The sequence below is a fragment of the Dermacentor albipictus genome, chromosome 3, assembly GCF_038994185.2.
Source record: "Dermacentor albipictus isolate Rhodes 1998 colony chromosome 3, USDA_Dalb.pri_finalv2, whole genome shotgun sequence".
NCBI lineage: Eukaryota > Metazoa > Arthropoda > Arachnida > Ixodida > Ixodidae > Dermacentor > Dermacentor albipictus.
The window spans coordinates 74,216,892-74,230,509 of record NC_091823.1 but is presented as its reverse complement, the minus strand read 5'-3'; the positions used below and the strand labels follow the sequence as shown (position 1 = coordinate 74,230,509).

General features: G+C 48.5%; 1 protein-coding gene across 2 annotated transcripts in view; it reads left to right on the top strand.

The window, feature by feature from the left end:
* The window catches only part of ClC-c (chloride channel protein 3), an 80,656-nt gene that overhangs the window by 13,345 nt on the left and 53,693 nt on the right, over window positions 1-13,618 (top strand). The window contains exon 3 of one of the 2 annotated variants that reach the window (XM_065430105.1): window positions 8,609-8,710. The exons of the other annotated variant lie outside the window; for it this stretch is intronic. Within the exon in view, the coding sequence (XP_065286177.1) occupies window positions 8,609-8,710 (102 nt within the window). The remainder of the gene's footprint in view (window positions 1-8,608; window positions 8,711-13,618) is intronic. 2 annotated transcript variants of the gene reach the window in all.

Genomic DNA, 13,618 nt, shown 5'->3' with positions numbered 1-13,618 from the left:
CTCCATCAGGGAAAATTAGCGGCAATTTTACTGAAAGGGTCGAAAGTCGCAGTAATGCTGGCTCGAGTAACAGACAGGAATCGTAATGAATCGTCTTTGACGCCCTGCCGTCGGCTGGAGGAGTTGCTAGTGTACAGTCAAGGACTGACTTTCCGGATTCCCGATAATTTGGACGGCTTCGCGGCACCGCCACGTACCCCACAGAGTCAACGTATCAGAACGTGTGAAATTTCCGACGCAAGAACTCTTCGCCGTCCGATTTTCCGGACGTTTTGCCGTGACGGCAGGTCCGAAACGGCAATAATCAAAGGAACCACGGCTGCCGTTTTGATTGCTTCGCCACCTCGAACCGGCACTCTCGCACGCAGATCCGCTGGCAGCCGTTGCCACCACTGCGGCAACGCTAGGCCTAGCTGCTTCGACGTTCGCTATGAAACTTCTTGTCGTTGGGTGCCGAGTTTTTTATTGAAAGAATTAGCTGCTGCCAGCAATGGCATTGACTCCGCCTTTGTGATTCTCGCGATTGACATAGAAAATGCCGGTTCCTGAAAGTCAGCTTCGCCTCTGAAAGAAATGTTACTTGGTGAAGCATACACAAAAGTATTGCAGTGAAGCATAACAAGCGTGGGAAGGGGCTATTGCTACGGAAAACAGTATGTATTCCTTAATTATACACGCGTGCACCCGGTATTTCCTGTCACATTACGAGCACCGATATGTCTAATATGTGTAGCGACAGGCCTTCAGAGCGTTTTCGAACGTGCCTGTGGCGGTTTGAGTCCCTAAGGGCAGTAAATGACACGCATTTATTTTTTTGCAACTGGCCGAATTTTCGGACGTTTTCGCGGCCCCTAGGGAGTTCGAAAAATCGGTCGTGGACTGTGCAACTGACCAAGATGCTTCAAATGGTCCTTGGGGCGAACGAGTGGCGGAAGGAGGACAAGAACAGAGATGGACTACGCATTGAGGAATAAACGGGAAAGGAAGCTTGTTGCCGCCGTTTTGAAGGAGCTTGAGCTCAAAAAATAAAGTTTTGGCTGATGCCGAGATGCAGGTGTCCCTCATCCAAACCAAAATAAACTCTTTAAAGCAGTGAAACACAACACTCGGGCGTCGTGCGCGGGCTGAGAGTATTTCAGAACAGTTGAGGTTGACTTACGAGTGTTGAGAGAGAATCTCAATTGTGACAGAATTCGGGCCTCATACCACTGAGATTGCAATCAGTTGATAGGAATAGCTCATATTCGAAAATATTTGCTTCTATATGCATCTCCTTTTTATTCGTATTTGAGAATGTCCGACTCCATTGCAATGTTTTTCGAAGACACTTTATTTGCTGTGCATTTTACTAACCACTGCCTTCTATTCTCTTCTTGAATAACATAAACACTACTTTTTAGTATTCAAATTGGATTAAGTCGCTTCTTTAATTTTTTTCATGTGCCTACTAGGGAGTGACAGCCTCAGGCGACATGTTTTCAGCCCGTCTTGACATAAAACATAGTTCTGCATCACTCAGGGAAATTTGTAATGGCACTCAGGGAAAACCTGGAAAACTCAGGGAATTTGGAAATGCCAACTTGGTAGACACCCTGTAATACCTCTTTGTACTCACTATATATAGTCAGAATCATATATCTCAGCAGTCATACATAGTCATAAGGCATTCTCATATACATACTGCCCGTAGGACCCCATGTGTACCTATGTAGCGCATCGTGTCACGTGTTGTAGACGGGCGGACAGACTTCCGAGGGAAGTAGCCCTAGAATACATACGCATTAAAACACTCCATAATAGGCGGTCGAGTGACTCGGCGCTGTTCTGCCGATGCTGGCGGTTCTTGGGATTTCCCCAAAGAAGAGTAGGTCGCCCTGCCTCCTGTTTCTTCTTGTAATCCCCACTTTTTTCCTCTACTCACTCTGAGTTGCGCTAATACACTGCAGCTAATATGCAAGCACTGCGAAGAGTCTTTATTTGCATTACAGACTTTAATGACATGTCTGGAATTAGAGAAATGGAGAGCGTACATAAAAAAAACACATTTTTTTATGAACACGGAATAAGTTTTCTCCCATGCTTTTACTGGGCGAGGAGCCACTTATTGTCCGACATAAACATGTATTCAAACACTTAAAAGCCACGGAAACCCTATACACGAACTGTCGTTCACTTCTATGTGTTTTACTCTGTCACAAACACCGGTTTTATTTCATAATAATTAAGAGTTTACCGAACCGGTTATACAAACGTGTGTCCGGCGCATTATAGCCTGCACAGCTGCCGCGCAAAGATAAAAGAAGAAAAAAAATCCGATTTATACAATGAGTTGCGTTAATGCCAAGAAAGCGCCGGGAGGACTGCTCGCACGCGCACGAGCGAAGACGCATCATCGCACGAGAGCATCATACGAAACCTTCACCCATTTAAAAGGGCGCGGCAGAGACTGAAACAGCTGCCGGCGGCGGTCGCGACATAAAGGAGGCGGACGAAGATATGCGAGGAAGGGCGGTGGTAGAATCTGTGGCGGGAGATTGCGCAGGCCGCCGTGCATTTCGACGATCGTGAATGCGCGCCAGCAGTTTCCTTGCCGCCGTTTTTTTTTTCTTTCTTTACGACTCTTTTGTGTCGCAGACTGAGACAACTGAGTGAGCAAGCATGCTCTGCCTCCTCCTATCAGCCTTCCCCCTACCCGCCACTTGTCGTTGACCCCGCTTATCGGTTCGCAACGCGTTATTTCCCTCGTTCGTTCTCCTTCCATGGACTCCGAGACTGCGCTCGCCGCCAAAATCTCTGAGGCCTTGGTGCCTCTCGCCGCCGGCCGCAGGGGCTAGTACGGCCTCCAAGATGGGACGGCCGCTCCGCCTCGCCGCCCGATCTCGGAAGCAGTGGCACAGATTCCCGTGATTTGGTTGAAACGGAATGCGAAAAACTTCCTGGCGCCAACATGTCTTGGCCGCACGTCGGGGGGGGGGGGGGGGGGCGATGAGGAGAGGATAGGAGAGGAGATGATAGGATAGGATAGGATAGGATAGGATAGGATAGGAGGGGAACCCGGCGTAGTCGAAAGTTATCCGGAGCCATCTACCAAGGTGCTCAGGAGACAATTAAGCGCCTCGGGGGCAGCGAACCCTGTTGATTGAAGATTTAACTTCTCTCGCTCGGAGCGCAGGGGGCACGCACTCGGACCCGCCTGCCGTGGGCCTCATTCGCCCTCTCATTCCCGCGGTCTTTGTCTCTCGTCCTCGCGCCTTCACTCACTCCTTCGCTCGCTCATCTCCTCTTCGACTCGGATTTCACTCGGTAACCGGCCGGTGTGCGCACGCTCACGTCCGTAACTTATCCAGGCGCCCCCAAGCTCGTGTGCATCGAGAGACTACGCGCACAACCGCACCCGCGCAGGCGTGAGTGTTTCGTTTATTCTTCTTTCGGTGGGTTCTGCTGTGCAAGGCAATCTCGCCATTTGGAAGAAGAAGGAGGGGGGGGGGGTGTAGGAGGAGATACCTTAGCTCTCCTTAATCATCATTGCCAATTCAAGTGCTGCATTTGAGTTCGTAGAATGGGTGGTGATGAATAGTTCCACTGTTGCAAGTGCAGACGCTCTCGACTTCCGTTTCTTCGGTATAGATAGTAAGGTTTACCTGGGATACGCATATATATCGTACGAGGTCTGCCTAAAGCAGCAGGTGACAACTACTCGCCGACATTCTTTTTGAATTTATATTTGCCGGTGAATCTGGCGCGTAACCGCAAGCTGTTATTTAAGCGTGAGGCTTGCGCTGTCACGAATTTCTCTCTTGCGCCGCGTAGCTCGCGTTTTAATGAAAACGCGGCGGAAATTTTCTTGCACGCTGCGTCGCTGCGACTCGTATATGCGTCAAAACTTTTTGATTGCGGCCAAACTTATTAACCCAGCTGCTTTAGTCTCCCTCTGACACGCGCGCACTCTCTCTCCCTCTCTTCTTTAACGTGGTCATCAGTCTGGGAGTCCGTCTTCTCTCCCAGTGTTGTGTGCCTGCATGTCTTCCGTAATAAAACGCGCTTTACTGTTTTGTACTTGCTACGTTTTCAGCCGACGTAAACATGGAAAAGTTGTTTTATCATTCTTTTCTTTTTTTCCCTTCTCACTTCGCGGACGCTTGTGCGCGTCTGAAAATGTGTCACAAATGTGGGTTTATGAAGGTAGACTTTGCTCGTGGCCAAGTGCCGTATATATAACTGTGTACGATGGCGCTTTGTCGCGCGCGGTCCCTATAACGTTGGTTGGCGGCGGCGTGGGTTCGGCGCAGTGCTCGATTGAGAAGTCTGGCCTCTGCGCTTGTTGGCTGTAGTTTGATCTCAAAGAACAATCAAGATCGCCGAGCGCAACTGTACGTGTGGTCACGAGCCTCGCTCGAACCTTCGTGCTGTCCGAGAAGAGTGTCGGCTCCTTTTCGCAGTGCCGCACATATAAGGTAGCGGTAAGTATTGAGCGCAATTGTTCGTCGACTGCTTGAGCGTTACACGGCATGAGTTTTGGGACTTAAAACATGGTGGTACACAGGGTTGGTGGTATCTGCGCATGGGTTCGCCTTGAATGGCTGTTTCTTTATTTCTTTTTTGTGGGTGTGGGTGTCTGTGTGTGTATGTGGACAGTGCCACAATCCGCTCGCTACCGTAACGGGCGCCTATTTGTTTCAGGGCGGACTATACGAGTGCCTTTAAACAAATCCATCTGCACTAGGTGGTATTCAGTTGTACGAGTGCGAACCAGAAAGCCTTTACACCTATATTTTTTCTTTCTGTAACCAAGTTACGGCTGTAAATGCGAAGTCAACATATCCATTTCCAGCGGTGGACCTTTCTTGGACCGGCCCGCCCTTATCTGCCGGTAGCTCCGCGGTACGGCGCTGCTGTCAGTTGTTGAAGATGGCGATCGTGCTTCACACGTCCACGGCGTACGAGCAACTATAGTAGGATACAACTCTGGAAAAAGCAACAGTTGGAAACCAAGGGTTGTTACTGCGCCAGCCAATCACAGAAGCAAACAAAATAATTGTCATGCGGCCATTTCAAAATGGCGTCGTACTTGATACCTCCGGAGCGTCTGCTGTTCTTGAAGTCTTTTCATCGGGGGAAGCGATGAGGGGTGCAACAGACACCGACAAAGTGGACAGTCTGATCCTTTCTTTCTCCAAAAGTCTGCGGTACACTTCATTTCACTGCTGACCCCGTTTTACTCGTGAAACTTCATTGCCATTTTAAGTGAAACTTGACAATAAATAGTTACACCGAAGCAAGCATTTCATTTCAGTTCAATAAAAAATTAGGCTTTCATCGTTCCTCTATAATAGACGGATGAAAACGTACAAAATTACGCGCTTATAATGTCATTTTTGTGGTTACCGCCTTATTTAGGTAACAGGAAAATTTTGAATCGCGAACTATTTGTAGCCTCGCGGAGGAACAGTGGCTGGCTGTTATGGGGGTGTGGGCGGGGCTTCACTGTAGACTTGAGTTGTATCCGATTCGTTTTCTATGGAGCAAGGGACGAACGCCCATAGAAATCCGCAGGGAAATGCAGCCCGCGTGTAGCAAAAGGTGTCCCGCTTTCAGAAGTGTGAGGTGGTGGTGTTGTGAGTTCGCAAGGGGGGGGGGGGGGTGGGGCGTGAAGACTTACCTGACAGTGAGCGTTCGGGGAGGCCGCATGCGTCGCTGACTGACATTTCTGAAATTTATTGCTGCGATGGGACGAATGTCTGTACCGGTGTGGGGACTATGTGGAAAAATGTTGTAGGGTACGTAGAACAGTACGTATATTTGTCATTACCACTGTGTACCTTATTTTGGCTAATAAAAAAAAAAATAGGAGCAAAGACTTTCTGATTCGCCCTCATAAGTGGGTTTCGTTGCCCCACGAAACCATAGACGCTTGGCGTTTGAGCTGCAGTTGGACCTGTGGCATGCCCTACACGATGTAACAGCATGAAACCTTTTGGCGCGGTATACTCTTCGGTCGATAACTTTCGGGGTCACGACTTTCAGTTCGCATTGATCCGCGCAGCCGCCGGTAATGGATTTAACGAAAGGAGTGCTATTTTCGCTTCGTATGTACAGGATGATCATTCTTAAGTTTGGTGGCATTTTTGAAAAATCGCATGTGGGAGATAGCATAATTCTTGTCCTTGAGCTGGATTATTCGAAGAGACGGACATTATAACCATAAGAAATCTAAACACACATTCAACTAATTAACAAATGTTCACAAATCAACTTTCTAATGAATTACTTTATGGCACATATTGCAATTCATGAATTGTAGCCGGTAAGCTTACAAGACGTGTACGCTTGAAAGGAATTTGCAGGATTACATCAGTTTCGAGATATTATTATTACATGGGCGTTCCAATTACTTTTGTGCTTTAGTGCCTAAAATAGCTTTTTGTAAGTAATAAGTTGAGCAACGGTGAATTTTTAGGGCGAGTTTGATGGCGCATATCTCGGAACTGGCATCATTCTGGAAATTCATTCCAAGTGGATACGCCTTGCAAACTCGCCGGATACAATTCGTAAATTGTAAAATGTGCCGTAAAGTAATTCATTCAGAAGATAATTAGTGATTTTTGTTTATTAGATGAATATGTCTTTCGATTTCTCGCGTAGGTAATGTCCGCCTCTCCTAATAATCCAGCCCAAGGACTAGAATTTTGTCTTCTGCAACGGGCTATTTTTAAAAATTATGTAAAACTTAACAATGATCACCCTGCGTATCTGTGGACGTATTGACAGAATGCCCGTCGAGCTGGACAGTACGTCACGCAAAAGTGAAAGCACAATCCCGAAAGTTATCGACGCAGCATATCGACCTCGTTGAACCTCTTTCACGGTCACTGTCTGGACTTGGTGTATATATGAATGCTGCTTTTTTCTTTGTGTGACAATGAGTGCACTGCCTGCCCTGCACCCTATCGCACTTAATGCGCACCGTGGGTCGCGGGTGCGTATCGCTTTGGCTGCACGAATACTCCAGTGTTGCTCACGGGAAACATGCGTGTGCACTCTTTTTTTTTTTTTGTTCGGCGATGAGTGCGTTCTCTAGTGTTCTCGCACGTTCATCTGTATGCAGAGGCAGACGCCTTTCTTTTTTCGCATTGGGACTACACACACCCGGCACGAATCGCGAGCCCCTGTGCGCCGCGATGACTGACGCTCCGTTCGGTTGACCGCGAGGCCGCGGGATCGACTCCCTGTGCGATCCTTTCGGGCGTGTATAGAATTGCATCGGCGAGCGGAGCAGGACGTCCCGTTGTAGTCGCTGCGGAGCTTGAACTTAAACGAGGTCACTGCGACAAGCGAAACAGTGGCTTTAGCGAAGCTTGCCGCGTCTGTTAAAACCTCTGAATTTTTAAGCGAATTGTGGTAGCAAGTAATTGGATGTTTTTTTTTTCAAAAGATGTCGGAAAGATGGATGCGAAGGGAAATTCCCGCTGACCCCGTGTAACTGTCCAGCATTATACAGCTGACATCTGAGCTCCGGCCACTAGAAGGGGTACGTATAATGGAAATAGGCGTAAAAGGACAGGGAGCGTAAATATAGCGTATGGGATAGCGGATAGTAAGGGAAGCTGTGTATACGCTTATGTACAGTTTGCGGCTAAGTGACGTCATAACGCGGATCCGTTGATTTCTTGTATATATTTGTATTACTTCAAGCGGCAATGTGTGACATTTATGGATCCGCCATACCAACGTGGATACTCCGGCTTTCCGCGAAGAGTGCACACCTACTAGGGAACACAGTCAGCTCGGTGGGCTCAGCTCGAAGGGAGGGGGGGGGGGGGGGGGTCTTCCTGACGTGACCTAACCCCTGTTCGCCCGTACCTCCCCGAACGCGTCGTGAGCACTGGCCGCTTGCGTGCCACGCGGGTATGCAGTGGTAAGGAATGAACAGCAGCGCCTCCCACGTGTGTCTTGGGGCGATGGACGAAGCGAACGGAGCGTGCTGGTGTCCTTCCCACAGGGGGTTCAGACTCGTGCCGGGGCCGTCCCACCGCGAGGAAGGCGCATCACCGGGCGGCGTCACGAAGGCTTGCGCACGCGACCAACCACTGAATCGATTGATCGAGAACGTCAGGCTCCAGCCTTGACATAGCCCCGTTGCTTTCAGTATACTTGCGTCCCGAGTCGGTGGGTTGTAGTGCCTGTTCATGAATATTGGGCGTCTATACTCCTCCTTTTTGCCAGTGAGGGCGCGCTCCGCTGTCTCTTTTGTCGTGCGTTTTCTATCTCCGATTGGCTGAAAGCACCAACATGGTGGAATCGAACTAGTGTTCGGAATCGCATCCCCTAACCGCGGGTTCTTAAGAAAAAAAAAAAAAAAAGGAAGCGAGAAGGAACTTTTAGTAGTGTGAGATAACGTGCTGCTTTTAACGCGAAACCGTCCCTTACCTGACGCCGCCCGACATGGTGTTAGTGATTGGGTCAGCACGTGTTGTTCTTTACGTGGCGGAGTGTTGGTACACAATTGGTGTATGCGGTATGCGGTGGGGGTTGTAACCACATACACACGTGCACGGAGGTGCGGCTGCTGCATGGCTTCTCTTCGTTGTTGGCCGCTGGCCCTTTGCAGGCGGCACGAACGACGCTGGCAAATACACTAACCCTCTGTACGCCCAGCCCTTCGGAGACTCCAGCTTCGAGTCGCTCGAGGCCGAGAACACGCAGCTCACAGGTAAACCACGCATGCGCCAAGAACCCCGCATGCATTGTACGCATTACTACGTGCTCCCGACGCTTCTCTGTTCATCCTTCCCTGCTTTATTTATTTTTTTTCCTTCTAGATTTGTGTTACGAGCATGCTTGCTTGCTTCCTGTTCGCGGACTCAACCGTAGTGAGCAGGCTGCTTTGGCCTTTCTCGCACACGCTTGATTTTCGCCGATGTGCCACTGCCTACGGGCCGCCCGTATTCTGTAAGAATACGGATTGCATACCTACCGCGGCTTTACCGAATTATCCACAGAGTTTACGAATGTTGTGTCAAGTTTTTACGAAAGATGAATTCTGTTCGCGAAAGCGTTTTAAGCTGTTAAAACATGAGGCGTCGCAAGATTGCTGAAAACGCATTAAAAACAATTGTACGATATCTGCGCTGCCCTCTCGGGACAGCGCAAAACGCCACATACCAAACGGGTACGTCTTGCTGCGAGCAAGCTTGTTCAGACAAGTTTCTGAAGTGGGCGAAGTCGGCGGCGAAAGGCATATGGAAAACTCGCTGTGGACCTAAAAACACTGTACTCATTGTTTGTCGATATCTGCCGTTCCAAGCGTGCTGCTGCTTGTGCGCTGGGTGTAAGGGTAAATTGTAGTTAACAAAGTATGCGTGGTAACGTGCAAGAAATGTGTGCCCAAGGCAAACTTTAAATTGAAAAAGAAACTGTGTCCCACACCTGCAGTCATTGTCGTGTCTGCGGGATATTTGCGAATTTTAAGCTTCGCTGATTAGCAGGTATGTATTCTATTCTTTTCTTATCATCTGTCCCGCCGTGTGGCTGATCGCGGCAATAACGGTGGCTACCGAGGTCGCGGGATCGAATCCCGGCCACGGCGGCCGCATTTCGATGGGGGCGAAATGCGAAAACACCCGTGTACTTAGATTTAGGTGCACGTTAAAGAAGCCCAGGTGGTCGAAATTTCCGGAGTCCTCCACTACGGCGCGCCTCATAATCAGAAAGTGGTTTTGGCACGTAAAACCCCATATATTAAATTAAAACGGTGGCTCCCGAGCCAAATGATGGAGGGGAAATAAATAAATAAAAAGGAAACTGAATAAAGGGGCATTCAGCCCCATATACGCGTGCTTATCGGCTGCAGCCGAAGTGGCTCAACGGTCATGGCGCTTTGCTGCTGGGCGCGAGGTCGCCGCGAATTCGATTCCCTACCACTTTTAAGGGTCCTTCCAGATGCTATCCCTCGTATATGGATCTGGCCGACCGCGATGTTGCTTAGTTTCGGCAATCTGACGAGAACCGCCGTAATCGGCATTGCGTGAACGATGGCTGTGCTGGTGCATGCCGCCAGGTCTTTGCCCTCGCGCGGTATTCGTCCTGTGTACAAATAGTATAATAGTTGCCCTCCCTGCTCGTGTAACAGGGTTTTGGGCATTACTTCGGATGCAGCGGAGGCGGCTTGTAGAAAAACTCTCTCTCCAATAGAGAAACCGGTGACGCTGTTGTGACGTCGTTGCCTTCAGAATATTCACGTATATTTTTTGTCCCTTTCGTTCAGAAAATGTCCGCAAAACCTTGCGGGTCACGGTCTCCTTTTGAGTGCGATGTAATTTCTTTTTAAATGAAAGAACGATTAACGTGTCTCAGCCGGCCTGACGTCTGTGTGACGGCAAGGCTGGTGCGAGAATTTCGAAGTGGCGTTGCCTGCAGTGTTTTGTTCTTTCTTTTTTGTTTTTTTGTTTTGCCTGTTCAGTGGCAAACGAAGCGTCCCCTCGTGGTAAGACTACTCTGCTTGCAGCTCCAGAAGTGTGACTATACCAACATACAGATAAAGGGATGTGCTCAAGATAATCACTGTTGCATATAAACCTTATCGTGCGTTTATCGACCTTATACGCTGGATGTATCTGCCATGTATGGCTGAATAAAAACAAGGAAAATATATCTTGATTGTGTTTTTGAACTCTCAGGAACCAAGCTCACTGAGAACGTCAGAGCTGTTGAAATCATCGTTACCGTTACGTCGGTCATCTGCGCAAATGTATTTGACGTCGCGTTCTTCTGTGCGCCGCTAAGCCACCGTCACGGAAGCGCGCTGCGGAAAAGCCGCAGATAAGCTTACTTGTGGAGGTTATCCGAGGCTTTTGCTGACTTCTGTGTGTGCAACGTGGAGGTTAGGTTCTTGCTGTTGATTCTAGCACGGACATGTTGCCGACTAGTGCCGGCAGCTGCGCTGCGTTTTCCTTGCCGTTCTAGCTTCTTATTGCCAATAAATAAAAGAAAAAAAAATATATTGTGCCATCGGCGATGATTAATTGTCAATGCAAGCAAACAGCCGAATGCTTTGCTAAACGAATGATGCACTTGACGGCCTAAATTTGTTGCAGTGAGGACATTGAGGTAGCGTTTGTTGCTCCATCGCGTAATTCCGCAGAGAACGCTTCCGTTAACCAGAACATCTGTAGCGTTAATATAGGCGCACAGCACGTATTGAGTAGTTGGATGTTCGCGTGCAAACGCTCCTCGCAAGTCGGTGGTGCGAACGCGTCTCTTTGCCATCGGTGCGTTCCTATAGGCTTCCGACCACCAATCGCCGACCACGAAAACGGGTGTGGAAGTGCCAGAGAAAGCTATTGTTGGCCTTAAGAAGTTAATACGCAGAGTATTGCAGCCGCCATTATAGGCATGGCTTCGGCAGGTGGCTCATACTGCCTGTGCGGTTGTGGCTTAGCGGCGACGCACAGCTCCTGCTTACAAACGCGAAGGACGTCTGCAGGTTCACCGGACGTTTGGGTCGGGCAGCCGGTTGGTCTCGCCGCTATGCGTTGGTTGACGGCAACTTCGAGACATATCCCCCGCGGTGGCTTGGTCGCTATGGCATTGCGCTGCTGCAGAAACGCTTGTCTACTTAGATTTAGGTGCACGTTAAAGAACACCAGGTGGTCAAAGTTAATATGGAGTCGCCCCCTTTATACTGCGTGCCTCATTATGAGATCGGGGATTCGACACGTGAAACCCCGGAATTTGAGTAGTCTTTTGCTACTTCGTGACGCTTGTAGAGGGGAGAAATTTCAGCCCGGAAATTGAGCTGCAGTAAGTATCGTTTCATGTGTTAAAATAAAATAAGATAATTAGTTAATTAGTGTAATATTACATTGGTCTTCCGATTAAATCAATCTTCGCATGCTGATAATTATGACGCCGAATAGTGTGCATGTTCCCCTATACGAGGCCACGCATTACTTGAAGAAAAAAAAAAAGAGGGAAGGAAATTTCGTGCCTTCGCGCACTCCTTTACTATTTATTTCTAGTTCCTTTTAGGTATTTAATAGTGGCACAAACCTGCAGGATGGGACAAATAGGTTTCAGCGGTACTTTCACATTCACGTGACGTTACATCTTTCGCACCCGTTGACGGTGTGCCGCGAAGAGCCTTCCTAGACTGCGGCATGAGAGAGAGAGAGAGAGAGAGAGAGAGAGAGAGAGAGAGAGAGAGAGAGAGAGAGAGAGAGAGAGACTTTCGGTTCAAGTACAGTGTTTATCCGGCGTATCTTCGCCTGCCTTCTACTCTGAAGGATATGAGTCGGAGGAGAAGAAAGGGGCCCTAGTGGAAGTTGGACAGGAAAATAGAAAGAGAAGATAACATGAAAAAAAAAAAGTGTAGGGTCTGTGATCCTAGCCACAGAGTAAGTGTCATAGGTGATTCTAGACGTTTCTGTATTGGCCATGTCGTCACTGCATTGTACACAGACGGCGCACGTGAAAGTAATTCTGGCGGACTGTCTGCAGCTGTCAATCGTCACATCCGCGCGCTTACGCCATTGTTCAGCCACTTCGGAGCGACGGCTCCCGAATTATAACTGGTGTTTGCGGACTACGAAGCTGGCATTGCTTGTTGCTTCCTGCTCCGAAGCATATATATATATATATATATATGTTGTATGCGTGCATGCTATGGTGCTGCTAATGCTACTTGGCGCTATGCTACATCAGCGCTCCGAGCCCATTGGTAACCCGCAAGACCTGCATGTTCGGATCTGTAACGTCACAAGAGTATGGGACACCGGCAATTCATTCATTGATTCAATTGGGAATAATTCCGATGACGGAGCGGGGACGTTTAATGCGTTCCTGCTTCCGTCTCGGCGCTCTTGGCGGTGCAAGCTTCGGCCCACCTAGCGTGACGTCAGGGCTCCGAGAACCCTACCTCTCCGGTCTATATAGGCTTTGCTTACATTTGTGTCGGTATTTTGGCAGCTAGAGGGAACAATTCCTGCCGATTCGAAAGTTGGCAGCGCACTTATGAGGAAGCGCTTGGTGCCAAGAACGGCGGGGAGCAATTGCGTAAGTAAGCGTAAGAATACGTAGAAATTAATGAAAAGCGGCGTGCCCGTGTAGAGATAAACACTCGGACAGAAATATTCTGTAGCAAGCCAAAACCCGCGTATGTCGTGACGGAAAAGCCTCCTTCGCAAGAACTTTGTTTGTAATTTTATGGTGAACTTAGCATAATTACCTCTGATACATCGAAATTCAGCGATCAAGCCTCCGGATTTTGTGAGTGTTGTAAGACGATTATACTTCGTTAGCGCTACATCGCAAATCAAGCCGCGGAAATAAAATACGTGCTAATAAATCTGCGATTTCTGTTCCGCGATTTTGTAGATATGTGTTGCTGATAAGCTGTCATTTTATCAATGGCTGTCCAACATTTAGAAGCTGTGCCCGTATTCACACGTACACTCACAGACACACAAAAAAGTTCTTACGCTAAACCTGTTCGTAACAACATATTCTAGTACACTCTAGTTAACAGCTAGCACCTTACCAATTAAAATATTTGTTAAATCGGCCATTGATTACTGCATTTCTGACGCTTTCAGTGATTTATTACTGTTGCGCCTTCTCCCCA